Source organism: Herpailurus yagouaroundi, unplaced genomic scaffold, assembly GCF_014898765.1.
Source record: "Herpailurus yagouaroundi ecotype Mexico unplaced genomic scaffold, PumYag 250, whole genome shotgun sequence".
In the NCBI taxonomy this organism is placed as follows: Eukaryota; Metazoa; Chordata; class Mammalia; order Carnivora; family Felidae; genus Herpailurus; species Herpailurus yagouaroundi.
Window position 1 is genome coordinate 1,034,114 of NW_024412467.1, and position 14,403 is coordinate 1,048,516.

General features: G+C 48.4%; 1 protein-coding gene, 3 long non-coding RNA genes and 2 other non-coding genes across 7 annotated transcripts in view; 2 read left to right on the plus strand and 4 right to left on the minus strand.

The window, feature by feature from the left end:
- Positions 1 to 75: 75 nt before the first annotated feature.
- TRNAR-UCG (transfer RNA arginine (anticodon UCG)) lies at positions 76 to 148 on the minus strand. Its single transcript has one exon. It is a non-coding gene; the product is annotated as a tRNA-Arg (tRNA).
- Positions 149 to 1,402: 1,254 nt separating this feature from the next.
- Positions 1,403 to 3,256, minus strand: LOC121020380 (uncharacterized). The gene is made up of 2 exons (XR_005786100.1): positions 2,961 to 3,256; positions 1,403 to 1,930 (listed from the first exon to the last, which is right to left on the minus strand). It is a non-coding gene; the product is annotated as an uncharacterized LOC121020380 (long non-coding RNA).
- Positions 3,257 to 5,541: 2,285 nt separating this feature from the next.
- Positions 5,542 to 5,613, minus strand: TRNAM-CAU (transfer RNA methionine (anticodon CAU)). The gene has a single exon. It is a non-coding gene; the product is annotated as a tRNA-Met (tRNA).
- A 763-nt stretch (positions 5,614 to 6,376) lies between these two features.
- Positions 6,377 to 6,792, plus strand: LOC121020372 (histone H4). Its single transcript, XM_040460385.1, has one exon. The coding sequence runs from the start codon at positions 6,391 to 6,393 to the stop codon at positions 6,700 to 6,702; it is 312 nt and encodes a 103-aa protein (XP_040316319.1). The 5' UTR covers positions 6,377 to 6,390; the 3' UTR covers positions 6,703 to 6,792.
- Positions 6,793 to 6,899: 107 nt separating this feature from the next.
- LOC121020388 (uncharacterized) lies at positions 6,900 to 10,058 on the plus strand. Its single transcript, XR_005786108.1, has 3 exons — positions 6,900 to 7,063; positions 8,192 to 8,371; positions 9,560 to 10,058. It is a non-coding gene; the product is annotated as an uncharacterized LOC121020388 (long non-coding RNA).
- Positions 10,059 to 11,842: 1,784 nt separating this feature from the next.
- Positions 11,843 to 14,403, minus strand: part of LOC121020376 (uncharacterized) — a 3,020-nt gene continuing 459 nt past the window's right edge. Inside the window, exons 2-3 of one of the 2 annotated variants that reach the window (XR_005786093.1) lie at positions 13,724 to 13,842; positions 11,843 to 12,748 (exon numbers count right to left, since the gene is read on the minus strand). This is a non-coding gene — a long non-coding RNA (uncharacterized LOC121020376). Of the gene's footprint in view, positions 12,749 to 13,723; positions 14,379 to 14,403 lie in introns of those variants that run through there. The other variant, XR_005786092.1, reaches the window with a different exon arrangement.

Below are 14,403 nucleotides of genomic sequence, written 5' to 3' on the forward strand. Positions count from 1 at the left end.
CGCCCCCCCCCCTCCCCGGGGGGGGGGGGGGGGAGGGGGGAGTAAATGCATTAAAAAAAAAAAAAGAGCCAGCGCTAACCACGAAGGGATTCGAACCCTCAATCTTCTGATCCGAAGTCAGACGCCTTATCCGTTAGGCCACGTGGTCCCCAAGTACACGTGTGTGTCGCAACACTTGGAAAGTATAATGAGCTTTCCGACCGGTCCTGAGTCTCAAAAGAGCGCGCCCGCCGCCCGCGCTTTCTACACTAGATTACCCGGGTTATTTGAGGCCCCGGAGTCGGGACTCACCGCGGGTAGGATCTGACAATCATGATGGGTCCAGCGTGGGGAGAAAAATCACTCCCATTCCCACTCCCGAGCTGAAAACCTGTTCGTGGGACCGAAGAGATGCCAAAGCAGCGCATCTCGTCTGCATCCAGGGATAGAAGCGAACTCAGAGCGCCTTCCCTGTTAATACTCCGCCACAGTCACTCGTCTCAGACCCTCGGTGCCGGGCCGCCCGCCGGCCCGGCGATCGTGTCACCGCCCCCACAAGGCAGTCAGCACCCGCACCGGCGTCCTTGTCGCTGTCTTGCAGGCCCCGGGGCCTAACAAGTCTCCCCTGCCCACACTCTGGTACTCTGCGATCGTTGTCACCTGCCACCAGAGCGCTTGTCACAGCGTGTCTCTATCTGGAGAAGAAGAGCGTGCTTTTTGTTGGCGTCGCTTAGGCCCTTGGAGTGGTCCAGGCTCATTGATATTATTTGAGGTTCCCGTACATGAAGAGAGAAACACTGTCGCGGTGTCACAGACATGGTTAACGAGTTTTACATTTGGTAGATGACTCAACACCGGAACGTGTTGCAGTAAAACCATTCTATGGCCGAGGTGTTTATAGAATTGATGATGCTCTGTAGAGTGCTCGGCCCAATAAAGTGGTAGAGACTTACACTTATATTTTGATATTTTGGATGGCTTCTTTCGAGTTCATCAGTGAATCTGTGTGACCTTGTTTAAGGATACTGTCGACAATCTACACACGCTGCATTTCCTTAATTTTCTTAAGTCCCAGACCTTGGGAGCACTGGCCCTCTTGGCTCATTTGTGATAGATCTTGGCTTGTGCTGACTAGTAAATCAGCAGCTTCCGGAGCACAGACATGGGATCATTTACGTGGTCCTTCTTTCCCTGTCCATGGAATAACATCAGGCAAATAGTAGGAGCTCAATAAACATGTGCTCCATCTCTCACATACATATTTTTTGGGAATTTTGCCATCGCCTCTAATGTGGGGATTATGGAGCTCAAAGATTCCTTCATCCCCCAAAAATCTGACTATGGATTTGTCCGGTGGAGACCTGACCTGGTGGAGACATGATCTACGGGAAGGTTCCCCAGCGAGGATATCCAGCCCAAAGAATTGTTTTGTGTATTTATTGATTTTGAGAGAGAGCGAGCGAGCAGGGGAAGGGTGGAGAGAACCCCGAGCGGGCTCCACGTTGCCAGTGCAGAGTGAGACGTGGGGCTGGGACTCAGATGCCCAGCTGAAAAGCCAGGGGGCGGTTGCCAAAGAATTTTTGCGGATGACTGGTGTCTCCGTTTCCATGACATTTCCCCTCAGGCATCAGCACAGTTTCTGGTGAGACCCGAGGGACATATAGCCCAGATACCTGTGGTGGGAGATGATGGCGAAAACTTTGGACATTTGCCGGTTGTTGACCAGAAACGTGCTGCTGATACGGGCCTGGTTGTGCGACGGAGGCCAGTGAAGGCTGAGTTGGGGTTCGGTCCGTCTGTCACGTTCGCCTGCCTGTTTGCAGGGGTGTGCAGATGTTTTGGCCTCCTGGTCTAGCGTGCTTTACGGGTCATTTTCTCCTCTCTTGGCAACGATCACGTTCGCCAAGTTCCAAGATGTTAGTACCCTTATTCTTGTCTGTGAATGGAGAGGCTGAAGAAATGATTTTTTAAAACCGCATACGTTATGAAAGACATTGTTGCATAGTTTGCAGTGAAACCAAAAACCAACACCCCCCCTCCCCTGCAAAAAACAAAACAAAACAAAACAAAACAAAACAAAAACAGTCAAAGATCAGGCCACCAACTTGAAAATTCCAGAGATTTTCTTTTTTTTTAAATAAATTTTTTTAGGTTTATTTATTTCAGAGACAGAGAGAGACAGAGCATGAGAGGGGGAGGGGCAGAGAGAGAGGGAGACACAGAATCTGACGCAGGCTCCAGGCTCCAAGCTGTCAGCGGGGCTCAAACTCATGAACTGTGAGATCATGACCTGAACCGAAGTCGGTCGCTCAACAGACTGAGCCACCCAGGCGCCCCTCCAGAGATTTCCTTCTACTGAGAAAATGTGATCCTATTACTCCTTTGATCAAAACTGGTGGTGGTTTCTTTTTTTTTTTAATTTTTTTTTCAACGTTTCTTTATTTTTGGGACAGAGAAAGACAGAGCATGAACGGGGGAGGGGCAGAGAGAGAGGGAGACACAGAGTCGGAAACAGGCTCCAGGCTCTGAGCCATCAGCCCAGAGCCCGACGCGGGGCTCGAACTCCCGGACCGCGAGATCGTGACCTGGCTGAAGTCGGACGCTTAACCGACTGCGCCACCCAGGCGCCCCTGGTGGTGGTTTCTTACTGCCCATAGACAAATTCGAAACCTGTTTGCACTGCACCTTCCCTTCCTTATGCGTGGCCCTTTCCCTATCGCTTCTGCCACAACTCAGAATTCCAGTGTAGGCCCGAACATTTCCAGGGCTCCTTTGACATCTTTGAGCCCAAACGGCCTGTGCATTTGCCTCTTCTCACAAGATAAGACCTCGGGCCCGTTCCTCTGTCCAGGTACATCCCGTCGGCCCCTCAGCCTCATGGGTTTCCCTCCCTGTCAGTCCTGGAAGCTGTTAAAATAAGCCAATCGATCTTTTGGAGGGAACCAGGGGTCGCTCTGCCCCCTGGTTACGACGAGGCTTACCTCCCGCAGCCCTTGCTGGCTCACTCGATTGGAGATTGCAGCCGAGCGACCTTGCGCGGCATGCGGTGCCCTCCCCTTCCAGGCTGTGAGTGCGTGTGACCGGAAACGGCTACCGATCTCATCCGTCCAGCGTCGAGCATGGCCTGTCCGGCCGTCTGGTGTACTGTGGGGGGCAGACCGCCTCCAGCTACAGGGTGCGTGGGAGGTGGTCTGAATACAGCCACTTTGCTGAATACAGCAATCTCTCTCCCCTCCATGTTTGATCGCACTGAATGCTTTATAGTTCTTTAGAAACCCTCAACCGTTATGCCTCCTTGGGCTTGTTCCCCCCCCCCCCCATCTGGAAGCGTCTTCCTGGCTGCCTGCTAAGCTCTTATTCAAGTTGGGACTCAAAATCTGCCACCTATCCCGACTTGGGCCATTGCCAGGGCAAGGGTGATGCCACGAATCTATTTCACTCGGTTTCCACAGATCTCTGTAGTCGCGGTGACGTCCCTCTGTCAAACTCTGGAATGTTCACACGGTTACTGGGAAATGATGTTATTCTATGCACCCGAGGCGGTGGGGCACTATGAAGCAAGTTGTCAGCTTATCTGAAGTAAACTTAGAAATTGCTGACACGTAGCTGGTGTGGGGTGGGTATGGCAGGTAGGTGACCAGGTCCCTTCCAGAACTTGGGCTCCAGGACTCACGTGGACTTTGTTTGGCAACCACAGCTTTCACTGGTGCCTGTAGCTCACAGCCGGAGAGGAGAAGAGTGTGTGCATCATCTCTGAAGACGGAGGCCGAGAAAGACTTCCCTTGTCTTTGCCCGTGCGTATCTTTGTCCCTCTGTGTCTGCACTCTTCCCTTTGCTGTCATAAATCTCAGCTTTGAGTATATGTTGAGTCAGGTGAGTCCTTCTGGAAAATCACTCAACTAGTGGGTGATCGTGGGGCTATCAGAAATCATCATTTTCCCTTCTTCCCGCTGCACTTTGTGCATAACCTTGTAAAAGAAATACCTAATTGTACTATACATACTTGTATACTTGTTTTTTTTTTTTTTAATTTTTTTCAACGTTTTTATTTATTTGTGGGAGAGAGACAGAGCATGAACGGGGGAGGGGCAGAGAGAGAGAGGGAGACACAGAATCGGAAACAGGCTCCAGGCTCTGAGCCATCAGCCCAGAGCCCGACGCGGGGCTCGAACCCATGGACCGCGAGATCGTGACCTGGCTGAAGTTGGACGCTTAACCGACTGCGCCACCCAGGCGCCCCTGTATACTTGTTTAAAAGCATGTCTAGACTGTAGGTTACTTGAACACTTCATGCTTAGCACAGTATCACGTTGAAACAGGGTGCTGTCGGAAAAAAAAAAACAAAAAAACAAAAAAAGCAACCCACCAGACACTGAATAGAAGCGAGGCAAGATTTTATTCACGGCCGGGCCAAACCTGATCTCCTGATCTTAAGGAGGAAAGTGTAGAGAATGGCCCCAAACAAAGGTAGCAGTGAGCTTCTGTGGATTTTAGCAAGTCAGAATAGGTCATTATTTAGTTACCCAATTGCAATTTACAGCATTTCATGGTAGCCAATTCTGTTGTGACACACAGACTTTAGTTTTGGTGGGAAGCTATCAATTTAAAGTTCTTTGTCCTAAGAGGGTTTAAAATGACCAATCGTAGTTAGACACCTAAGATACCGTGGGGCGGTGAGTTGGTGACTTTTTACATGTTGGTCTTGCCTAGGCCAGATCTTGGTAAAAGGGGTGGGGGAGCGTTTTGCAGCCTAAGGTATCTATTTAGCAAGCAGGCAAAGTTACAGAAGCGAGATAGGGTGGTTAATTTCCGTATTAGGGAACTACATAAGCTTTCATCTCAATTATTCATGAAAGGTGAGTTTAAGCTGAACTTACACACAATAAGCTTTCTGGTATCTTATAAGTTGACCTCTTGCAACGTGAGTATATGAACAGGGATCTTTTCTGAGAGAAATATAAAACATACACTTTAAGCATGAGCATAGAGAGCATCTCTGTTGGAGACTGGTAAAGGGAGGCAGGCGGTAGAAACACATTTACCAGCATCAACCACATAAGTGGTTTTCTCAGGTCAGAGTTCAATCGTGGCCACCCAAACTTTGCACTCTGTCTCAAACTGTTACTTATTTATTCCAAAGTTTCCGACTCTGGTAGTTGCAAAGATTTGGCGCTGGGCTTTAGCCACGTGGCCACAGCTAACAAGTAGAGCTTTTCTGAATTACATATAGAAGGAAAGAAAACGCCTTCTCTCCGCTCCCATCCCTGTCCTCACCCTTACACTCAGCTTATTTTAGCGTTTTCCCAGGTTCATAGGGCAATGGGACTGTCACGACCCCTTTGGCAACCACTAGAAATATAGCTTGTGGTGGGGGAACATCTTAATTAATGACAACTGAGTATCCATGACCGACGGTCTTTTTCTCTCTGGAGAATGTAAACAGTTTCACGTTTGTTTTCAGGAAATAATTTTCACTCCAGAATGAAGCAAAACAGGCTCTATTTTCTTCCCCTACTGTGAAACGAGGCTACAGAAACTAAAAAGTTGCAGGAAAAAAGCAGATAGCAGAGGATGGTTTCGATCCATCGACCTCTGGGTTATGGGCCCAGCACGCTTCCGCTGCGCCACTCTGCTCTCCGGCTAAACGCGACTCCTAATAATGCTCTTAACTGTGTTCAGAGGCGATTACTGACACTGGAAAAACCCACGTTGAGGTCGCCGGTTCAACACCTCGGTTACCACAAACTGCCAATTCTCTTCGGAACAATATCGCTACCAGAATCAGAGAGAACAAAGCCAGAGGCAGAGACGGAAGCGTTACCACCCCTTTGAAATTCCGGAGGCAGAGGGGAGAGGCGGCCAGATACTCAGCGAGGGTTACAAACTTTACTAAACAGGGAAGGAAGGGGAAGACCGGGAAAGGCACGCGGGCGAGAATTCCGCCTCGGAGTCACTAACCAGGCCCGCGGTCGCCGTTGGGAGGACACCCTCTCGGGCTCGGTGTGGGGGTGACGCCCGGCCGCGGGAGGCCCGGACGGAGGCTCGGGCGGGAAGGGCCGGTCCGCGGGGTCGCCGCAGGCCAACGCAGGCGCCCGGCGATCGGCCAAGGCCCCTCACGCAGCAAAACGTAGAGCAAAACGCTCACTTTTTTAGTCTGACGCACCGAAAAAGTTTCGAGGTCCCACACAGGCCCCCGGACCGTCCAGCCGCCTCCGCGGAGGGCACGCTCCGAGGGTCCGGGCCCCGCCTCCAGTGACGTCACTGGAGTGAGCCGCGGAGGGCGGGGCCGGGCAACGGCCCTTCCCGCGTGCGCGCTTCCAGTCCTCAATTAGGTCCGCATCCTGCACATATAAGGAGGTTGCCTCCACGCCTTTCATGCATTTCTCCGGGAGGTGGCTAAGCGGTGCTGACATGTCTGGCCGAGGCAAAGGCGGGAAGGGTTTGGGCAAAGGGGGCGCTAAGCGCCACCGCAAGGTGCTGCGCGACAACATCCAGGGCATCACCAAGCCCGCCATCCGGCGGCTGGCCCGGCGCGGCGGCGTCAAGCGCATCTCCGGCCTCATCTACGAGGAGACCCGCGGGGTGCTCAAGGTGTTCCTGGAGAACGTGATCCGGGACGCCGTCACCTACACGGAGCACGCCAAGCGCAAGACGGTCACGGCCATGGACGTGGTGTACGCGCTCAAGCGCCAGGGCCGCACCCTCTACGGCTTCGGCGGCTGAGCGCTGCGGCACTTCTGCTACCTCCACAAGCACAAAAAGGCCCTTTTCAGGGCCGCCCACGTTTTTCACGAAAGATCTGTAGCTTTTGGTTAGTTTTTAGGACTTTTGTGTTCTATTGTTGGCCCAGCTTCCAAATGTGTATGAGAATTGTTAGTTGTCCGCTCTGTCGTGCCCCTTTATCGTAATCTGAGGGCTTTTAACGTTGGGGTTTAGTTGTTAAGCCGTGCTGTGGCTCTGCCGCAGTCGGTTTGCCTAAGCCTTGGGCTGCCCATCGTTTTGGGTGGCAGACAAAGCCACATGGTATCGTCAGCATTTCCAAGGCGCTTCCTTCGTTCTCGAGCACTTTCGAGTTCGAAGTCAGGTGGGTTTGGTTCTGGAATACTAGCAAGGGGATGCCCACGCGGGAGGGAGCGGGTGCGCCTTCCCTGCAGGGCTCCCGCGTCCAAGATGGCGGGGTCGGCGGCGGGAGGACGGCTGCGGAACAAAGACGCGTTCCCGCGGCCCGCCTGGCCCCGCCTCCGGCCCCGCCTCCGCCCCGCCCCTGGGCTGGGCTGCGTTCTGCCAGGCTCGCTCCGCGGTCCCGAAGGCCCCGGGGTCGTGCGCTGGGCGGCTGGGGGGTCAGATCTGGCAGGTGTTACGTGGCCTAGCGGGCGACGTTTTATGACGTATTATGAAACCCTCACGGAGATAAGGATGTTACTTAATGGTCAATATGTAAATGTCCCCTAATTTTAAGGAGATGTGGTGGCATTTTAAAAACGTGTACATATAGGCATCAGGATATTTCACCCCAAATCGCTAAGTGTGGGGAGGGAAGTGATGAGGAGCGTGGAGCGAGCTGAGGGCAAAATACAGGCTACCCCTCCCCCGCCCCCAGGTGGAATATATGTGACATTCCTAGGACACTCCTGGCTACCCTAGAACAAAGGAAGGGTGTAAGCGCTTGCCATAGTGATGTGGGAAGCTAAGGCAAGCGAAAAACTAAATTCCCTTATTGCCTACAGCCATTGGCAGGTCCTTGAAACCCGCAGTGACCTCCCTCTAGGAGCTCAGCTGGCTGGATGATGACACTTTGCTAGGGGCAAAAGAGCACCTTGGCTTATTATCCTGACCGCCTCCCACTCCCCACCCCTGAACCCGTAAGTCTACTTTAACCTATAAAAATTCCTTTGGAAACTTCCTTTATCTCAACGGCCCCAAGATATATGCTGACAATCATACTCTAAGCATGTGGCCCCCTGATGTATATCTGAAGGGTCTCATGACTGAGGTTTTACTACACAGTGATAAATGTTTCCCTAGCAACAGCTAGTCCCTCAAGGTCCTGGAAACCTTGCTGACAAAATTCCTTAAAAACTTTATCCCTGACCACCTTCCATCCTGAGGGTATATAAGAAGTTACCCGTCAGGACAGCTCTTCCTGCCCAGGGTCCTGTTCCCTGCTTTAATAAAATCACCTTTTTTTTTTTTTTTTTTTTTTGCACCAAAGGTGTCTTCAAGAATTCTTTTTTGGCTGTTGGCTCTGGACCACCCCTCCATCACCCGAAAATGTCATCAGAAGTATTCCACTTCCTCCAGGGTCTTCCAGCTGGACTAAACTTTACAGGAGGACATACTAACAGGAGAAAAAAAAAATCCAAAGGTTTTATTACCTGCGTCCAGAGGTCCGGTAAGGAATTTGAGGCCCAAACAAATGAATAATGCAGGGCAGTTTTTATACCTTCTAGACAGAGAAAATGCATTCGTGAGGAATGGACAGGATTAAAAACACACACTTGAAAGCTTTAATTAGTAAGGACTTTTAAGAGGAATTTGGCCTGACGTAGTACATTAGTGAAATTAACCAGGATTGTTTCTATAGCTTTCTTGGCTTTAAAGTTCCTATTTCTGGTGATAATGATGTGTTTTTACTTAGTCCAGTGAGGGGTTCCTTTTATATGGTAGTTTTATTTCCACATTTTGAGGGGACCGAGGAGAGTCTCAGTGTCCTTGCATGTGCTTTTTCCCATGTAGCTTCAATTCAAAATGATACACCATCGTCTATGTTGGACAACTTGCCCTTGGCCCTCTTGTTAGCTAGTGAATGTAGAGTATGAGAGAATTAGAACACTCTCGGATAATCCCAATGATTTTAGCCACTGCATCGAAGATGGTAATGCCAGTCGCTAAAATGGATAAGAATATAGAAGGAACAAGTTTTGGGGAGAATCACAGGTTCAGCTTTGGACATGCAGAATTTGGGATACCTATTACATTTCTAAGAGGGAGGTAGGAACTAGGTTAGCTAGATATATGAATCTGCAGTTCAGGGAAGAGATCTGGGCTGGAAACACTATTGGGAGTTGTCAGGGTATAACTGCCCTGATGCCACGAGAGTGAAAAAGCCAGGCGAGAAGATGAGATCTCTTAGGAAAGAGGGTTGGTAATGAAGAGAAGCAGTTCAAGAACCGAGTCCTAGGTCAGATAAGTAAGGAGTGTTTGCTCTGTATTCGTGATCTGTGGATAGATCACTGATGGTTTTACACGTGTTTCTGTAATTCTCCCTTTCTCCTGTGACTCTCAGGACAAGCAGAAGAAAATAGTCTCATTTTACAGATGTGAAAAGCTGCCCTCAGTCAGAAGAGTGTGCAATGACAGTGGAGCTCTCACTCAAATAATCTGTTGAAGTTAGAACCATGGGAGATCACTTTGGGGATCCACCAATAGATAATAGGCACCCTTCTCAAAATGGACAACTTCCCCGTATATTTTGCATGCAATTCCAGCGAGTTCTCAGGCCTCCCGAAGCCTGTTTGTGGAGGCCAACGTTCAGAGCTCTGTGTCTGAGGCTGCTTTTCTCTTTCCTTACCTTCACCAGCTCCTGATCTGAGAAAGTGGACCCTGAGAACACCCGTTTCTGATCTGTTGAGCTGGTGTTCCCCTGTTGTTGTGGAGATGCCGTCTATACAGTAATGTAGAAGAAGTTAAGTCATCAGCCCAGAGACGTCCCTTGAACTCCACACTCAGAGACCCAGCTACCCACGTGACTTCTCTATTTGGAAGTCCATGAATATCCATTTCCAAATCCGACACCACCACTGCAAGACCAGCCTCTCTCGTCAACATCTTGAATCTGGAAAACGGCGAGTCCAACTTTTCAGCTGGGGTTGTTTTCGACTCTCCAGTCCATAGTAGGTCCTGTCAGCTGTACCTGGAAAACACAGCAAGAAGGCTAGCATTTCCCTTTCCGGCTCTTTCCCATCACTGCTGCTCTGGCCAAGCGGCCGTCACTCCATCGTTATTCCTGCAGCCCCATCTGCTTCCTCTCTCCTATATTTCACACAGCAGCCAGGGATTATAATAAAGAGTAAATCAGATCAAGTCGCCTCTCTGCTGAAAACCCTCCAACGGCTCTCATTTCACTTAAAGTGAAAGTCAGAGTCCTTACTCTCTTGGCCCTTGTTACTTCGAACTGTCTACTCTCCCTCTCCTTCTTAGCCCAGTGACACTGGCCCTGGAACTTTCTCAAATGGGCCAAGTACACAGATCTTTTAAAGACTCTTCTTTCTACGTGGGCCTCTCAGCTCCCAGATCCTTGGAGGCATCGCTCCTCACCTTCTTCCCTTTTTAAGTCAAATATCCTTTTAGGGAGGCTGTCTGTGATGGCATGCCAACCCCTGACGCCCCCCAGTCTGTTTGCTCTTGAGAAGCTTGCAGTCTATTGGGGAAGTCAACACCCCCCCACCCCCGCCCATGAAATGTGAAGCAGAAATGGACACCATAAAGGGTGTCCAAAGAGCATAAGTCAAGTCCGTTTTGGGAGTCCTAAGCGGATGCTTGCCCAGGAGGCTCACTGCCAGGCTCAGGAGGCCTGTCAGGCCCGTGACGGGGATCTGGGCTTTACTGTGGACAACAGGGAGCTGTGCAAAGTTGTGTCTCCTTTTGTCTTTCCCTACAGTTTTTCTCACTGTGGAACAATTATCTTTTTCAAAATCAGTTGTTGCTCTTAGCATACTGGATTTCAGTGGTGCATGTGTATCTCTTTCCCCATTAGAGTGAAACTGTACTGAAACCCTCAAGTGCCTGGATGAATAGATAGGAATGAAGTGAAGGTTAAACGGATTTACAGTTAATGAAATGAAAAAGGCTACACAAGCAAACTTGCAGAAAAGAAAAATATTTCTAGAAGGATCCATTGAAATACACATTTTGTGTGTATCAGCAGTGACTTTGGCAAAGTGCCCTGCTTTGTCCCTTGTGGGCCTCTACAGACTTTTGGGATCTAAGGGGTGATTTTCTTTCTTAGAAACAAAACCCAGTATAGGCAACTTTTAATAGCTTCGGAGGCTTCTGTTTTGTGGAACGTGAGGTGATTCCACCAATATAATTGCACATTTCCCTTTATTAGCTTTATAATTTATAATTCTCAATATATACAAAGGAATATCTGAACTACGTGTCCATGTTATAAAGGATAATATGATGATGACCACATTAGAACCCAATTGCTGGGGCACCTGGGTGGCTCAGTTGTAAGCGTCCGACTTTGGCTCAGGTCACGATCTCATGGTTTGTGAGTTCGAGCCCCGCGTCGGGCTCTGTGCTGGCAGCTCGGAGCCTGGAGCCTGCTTCGGAGTCTGTGTCTCCCTCTCTCTCTGCCCCTTCCCTGTTCACGCTCCGCTCTGTCTCTCTCTAAAAATAAATAAACATTAAAGAACCCAATTGCCAACCCGGTTATACAAATATTACCAATCCATTGCTTTGGCCTAATTTTGTCCTCCTTCAACCCCACCAGAGATAGCCACAGTCTTGAATTCTGTCATTTTCTTGCCTTTATTTCTTACCCTTTTAAAATCACACATGCACTGAAATCTAAATAATATGTGGCTTTGGTGCTTAGTCTTTGCTATCAAAAAATGGTATCTGTGGAAGAATGCCCTATCGTTCCAGACATTTGCAACTCCATCTGGTGAGAGGGTTTTATTTCCTGTCCTAATGGCATTAGGCTTGCTCATGTGATTTGCTATGGGCAGTGAATATGAATGAAAATGACATGTGTCATTTCAGTAAGCCATTGTGTGATCTGTCCCTATTCCTCCAGCATGGTTCTTAGGCTGAAGACAGGTGGAATTAGAGCAGTAACTCACCCACAGTCAATAAACATGAGCAAAACAAGAACCTTCATTGTAGTAAGTCACTGGGATCTGGGGATTGTTTATCACGGCACAGTTAGCCTAAATGGATTGACACAGTATTAGATCACATCTGGTTTCTGGGAATTGCTTTATTCTGAGTTGCCACGTTGTCACGTGTGGCTAAAGCTCGTTTGCTTTCATAGCAATGTTAGAGCGTGTGATCATGCCTGATTATGTCACGATTCATCTGTCTATTGGTTGACAGTTGCTTTGTTGACTGCCTTAAAAACATTACAGGATGCTTTGCTGGAATATGAAAGATCAAGTAGAATTTTCATTGTGTGGATTACTTCATAATATTCTGCTAATGATATTAATATGTGTGCGGATTACTTACAATAATAGAATATAAGTCTTCAAACATGTGGAAGTGAGAAGTAGGTATAATTTTAGGGGAAATAGTCAAGAAATCTGTTTTAACCCGGGCCCCTTCTCTGATTAGCTGAGCTGATTCAGAGACATTTTTTAAAATTCTGAAATGAAGGGACTTGAACAAATCAGTGGTTCCCAGATGCTCATCTAAGAATAGTGTTAGTCCCGGCCACTTTTCTCTGCATTCTGTGTCAAAATGAGAAACGTAAGGTCAGCATAGTAAGTTTTCCTTAATATTAAAAGTTAATTAAATTTATTTGGTAGAAAGGACCACATTTATTTGGTATAAAGATTTCTTATTTTGCGGTTATCTGTATTTCCTTCGAGGATCGTTCTTTTCTGAAATGAGATTGATTGTCTTGGAAGTTGTTGGCAACAGCACAGCCGTCTGTAGGGCGGCCCTGGCTTTCCCTCGTCTGGGAAGGACCACAGGCAGCAATGTCGTGATTCTCTTCTAACTTTAAGAGTGCCAGCTGGTTTTCTGAAGATGATTCTTCGTTCTGGCCGGACACCACAGCGAGGTTAGGCAGAGAGAACAGGAGGCATGGGAACAAAAAAGGGAAAAAAAGTTACTAACGGCTCTTGTGTGTTTCCAGCGTCCCTTCCTCGTACTCCAACGCACACCTTACTGTTAAACGAGGTGCCGCTGGCTCAGGCGAGGCAAGAGGAAGTCCCTGGAAAATTAGGCACGTGTTGCTTGAACTGGCAGGCAGAGGTGGGGAAGTCTCACAGCCACAGGCACTAGGTTGTCCTTAAAAGAGTTCAGGGTGGAGAGATGATTCTAAGGAGGGCTTCAGACTATTAGAAGGGGTTTAGATTGACAAAGAACCCTACCTGGTGTCCCATGCCTTTATACTTTTGTGGTCTTCTGCCTTGTTCAAGGCCTCAGGACTCAGATACTAACATGGGCACCTTTCCTACCCCTTCAATCAGAGGCTTTAGCCATAGCTGCCATCTTGGATGACTTTCCCCTCTGCAGGGACTGTCCTAGCGCTCTTACTGTGATCTTTTATTGATCATCAGCAATGCCATGCAGTAGGCACTAATTATTATTCCCATTTTAGAGGCAAGGAAATGCTCACGGAAGGTTTAAGAAGTTTGCTCAAATGTCGCCTTGAAACAGGCTGCCAGGACTGTATCTTTGGACACCCTTTATGGTGTCCATTTCTGCTTGTGTATTTCTTCTCATGAATATGTTATTTTCTAAATGTACTTAAAATTAGCTTTGGAGAGCTAGAACTCAATGCCTTAATTGCATGTGGGGCCGAGAGAACCTTCACAAGCCCCCTTACAAAACGGAGCCGCTTATTTAATGCTCACGGAAATTTACCATGTAGGCATTTGTAGATCAAGACGTGTAGCTAGTAAGTGGAAAATGAGATTTTTGAGCTCAGTTTTACACCACCAATGCTCATGCTTTCCCCCTCTGCACCACAGCGCCAGAAAAGTTAAATTTGCTACCAGGTGATTCTTACCTTCCATATCCGTGATATATATTCCATATAGTATTTATTGATGTAAAGGGCTGCTTAATCTCAATTCTCAGGACATTCGCTTGTACAATGGAAGATTCCGTTTCACGGGTGATTGTAGGCTGAAATCAGGCGAAGGACAAGCACAGAAATGTAAATTCCTTTGAACTCCTCTTCCTTGGACTAAAATCCTAGGGAATGAGGAAGTCACTGGGGACAAGGCTATCCAGGACACAGGGAGGCTTCGGAAGAACTCTGGGACTCCCCCCACCTCCTGTTTGTTACCCAGTTTTAGGTAGCGTCTCTTTCACCCTCGTATATTAAGCCGGGTAGAAAACCCCAGTGGATAGAGTTCCTGATCTTTTCCAAGAGGCAATGTTTAGCTACGTTAAAATGTTCGCTGCGCATTAGTGGAATCGGGAGATGTGGATTTGAGGACTAGCAGATCCGCTAAGTCTAGAAAGTCAAGCTGCAGAGGGCACATCGCGCCATTAGGTGCCGCTGTAGCCACCCACAAGCCAGCAAATTACAAAAGTGGTTTCATTTTTCTCAAGAAAGGTTAACACTTGCTTTCATTTAGGGCCACTCAAAACTAGGACTCCAGGAATTCCCCCAAAGGTAACGGAGGACAAAATGAAGCCAAAAGCGGTAAAAAAAAAAAAAAAAAAAAAAAAAAAAAAAAA

Coding starts and splice junctions, on each gene's coding strand:
- LOC121020372 (XM_040460385.1), top strand. CDS start 6,391: ATGTCTGGCCGAGGCAAAGGCGGGAAGGGTTTGGGCAAAGGGGGCGCT.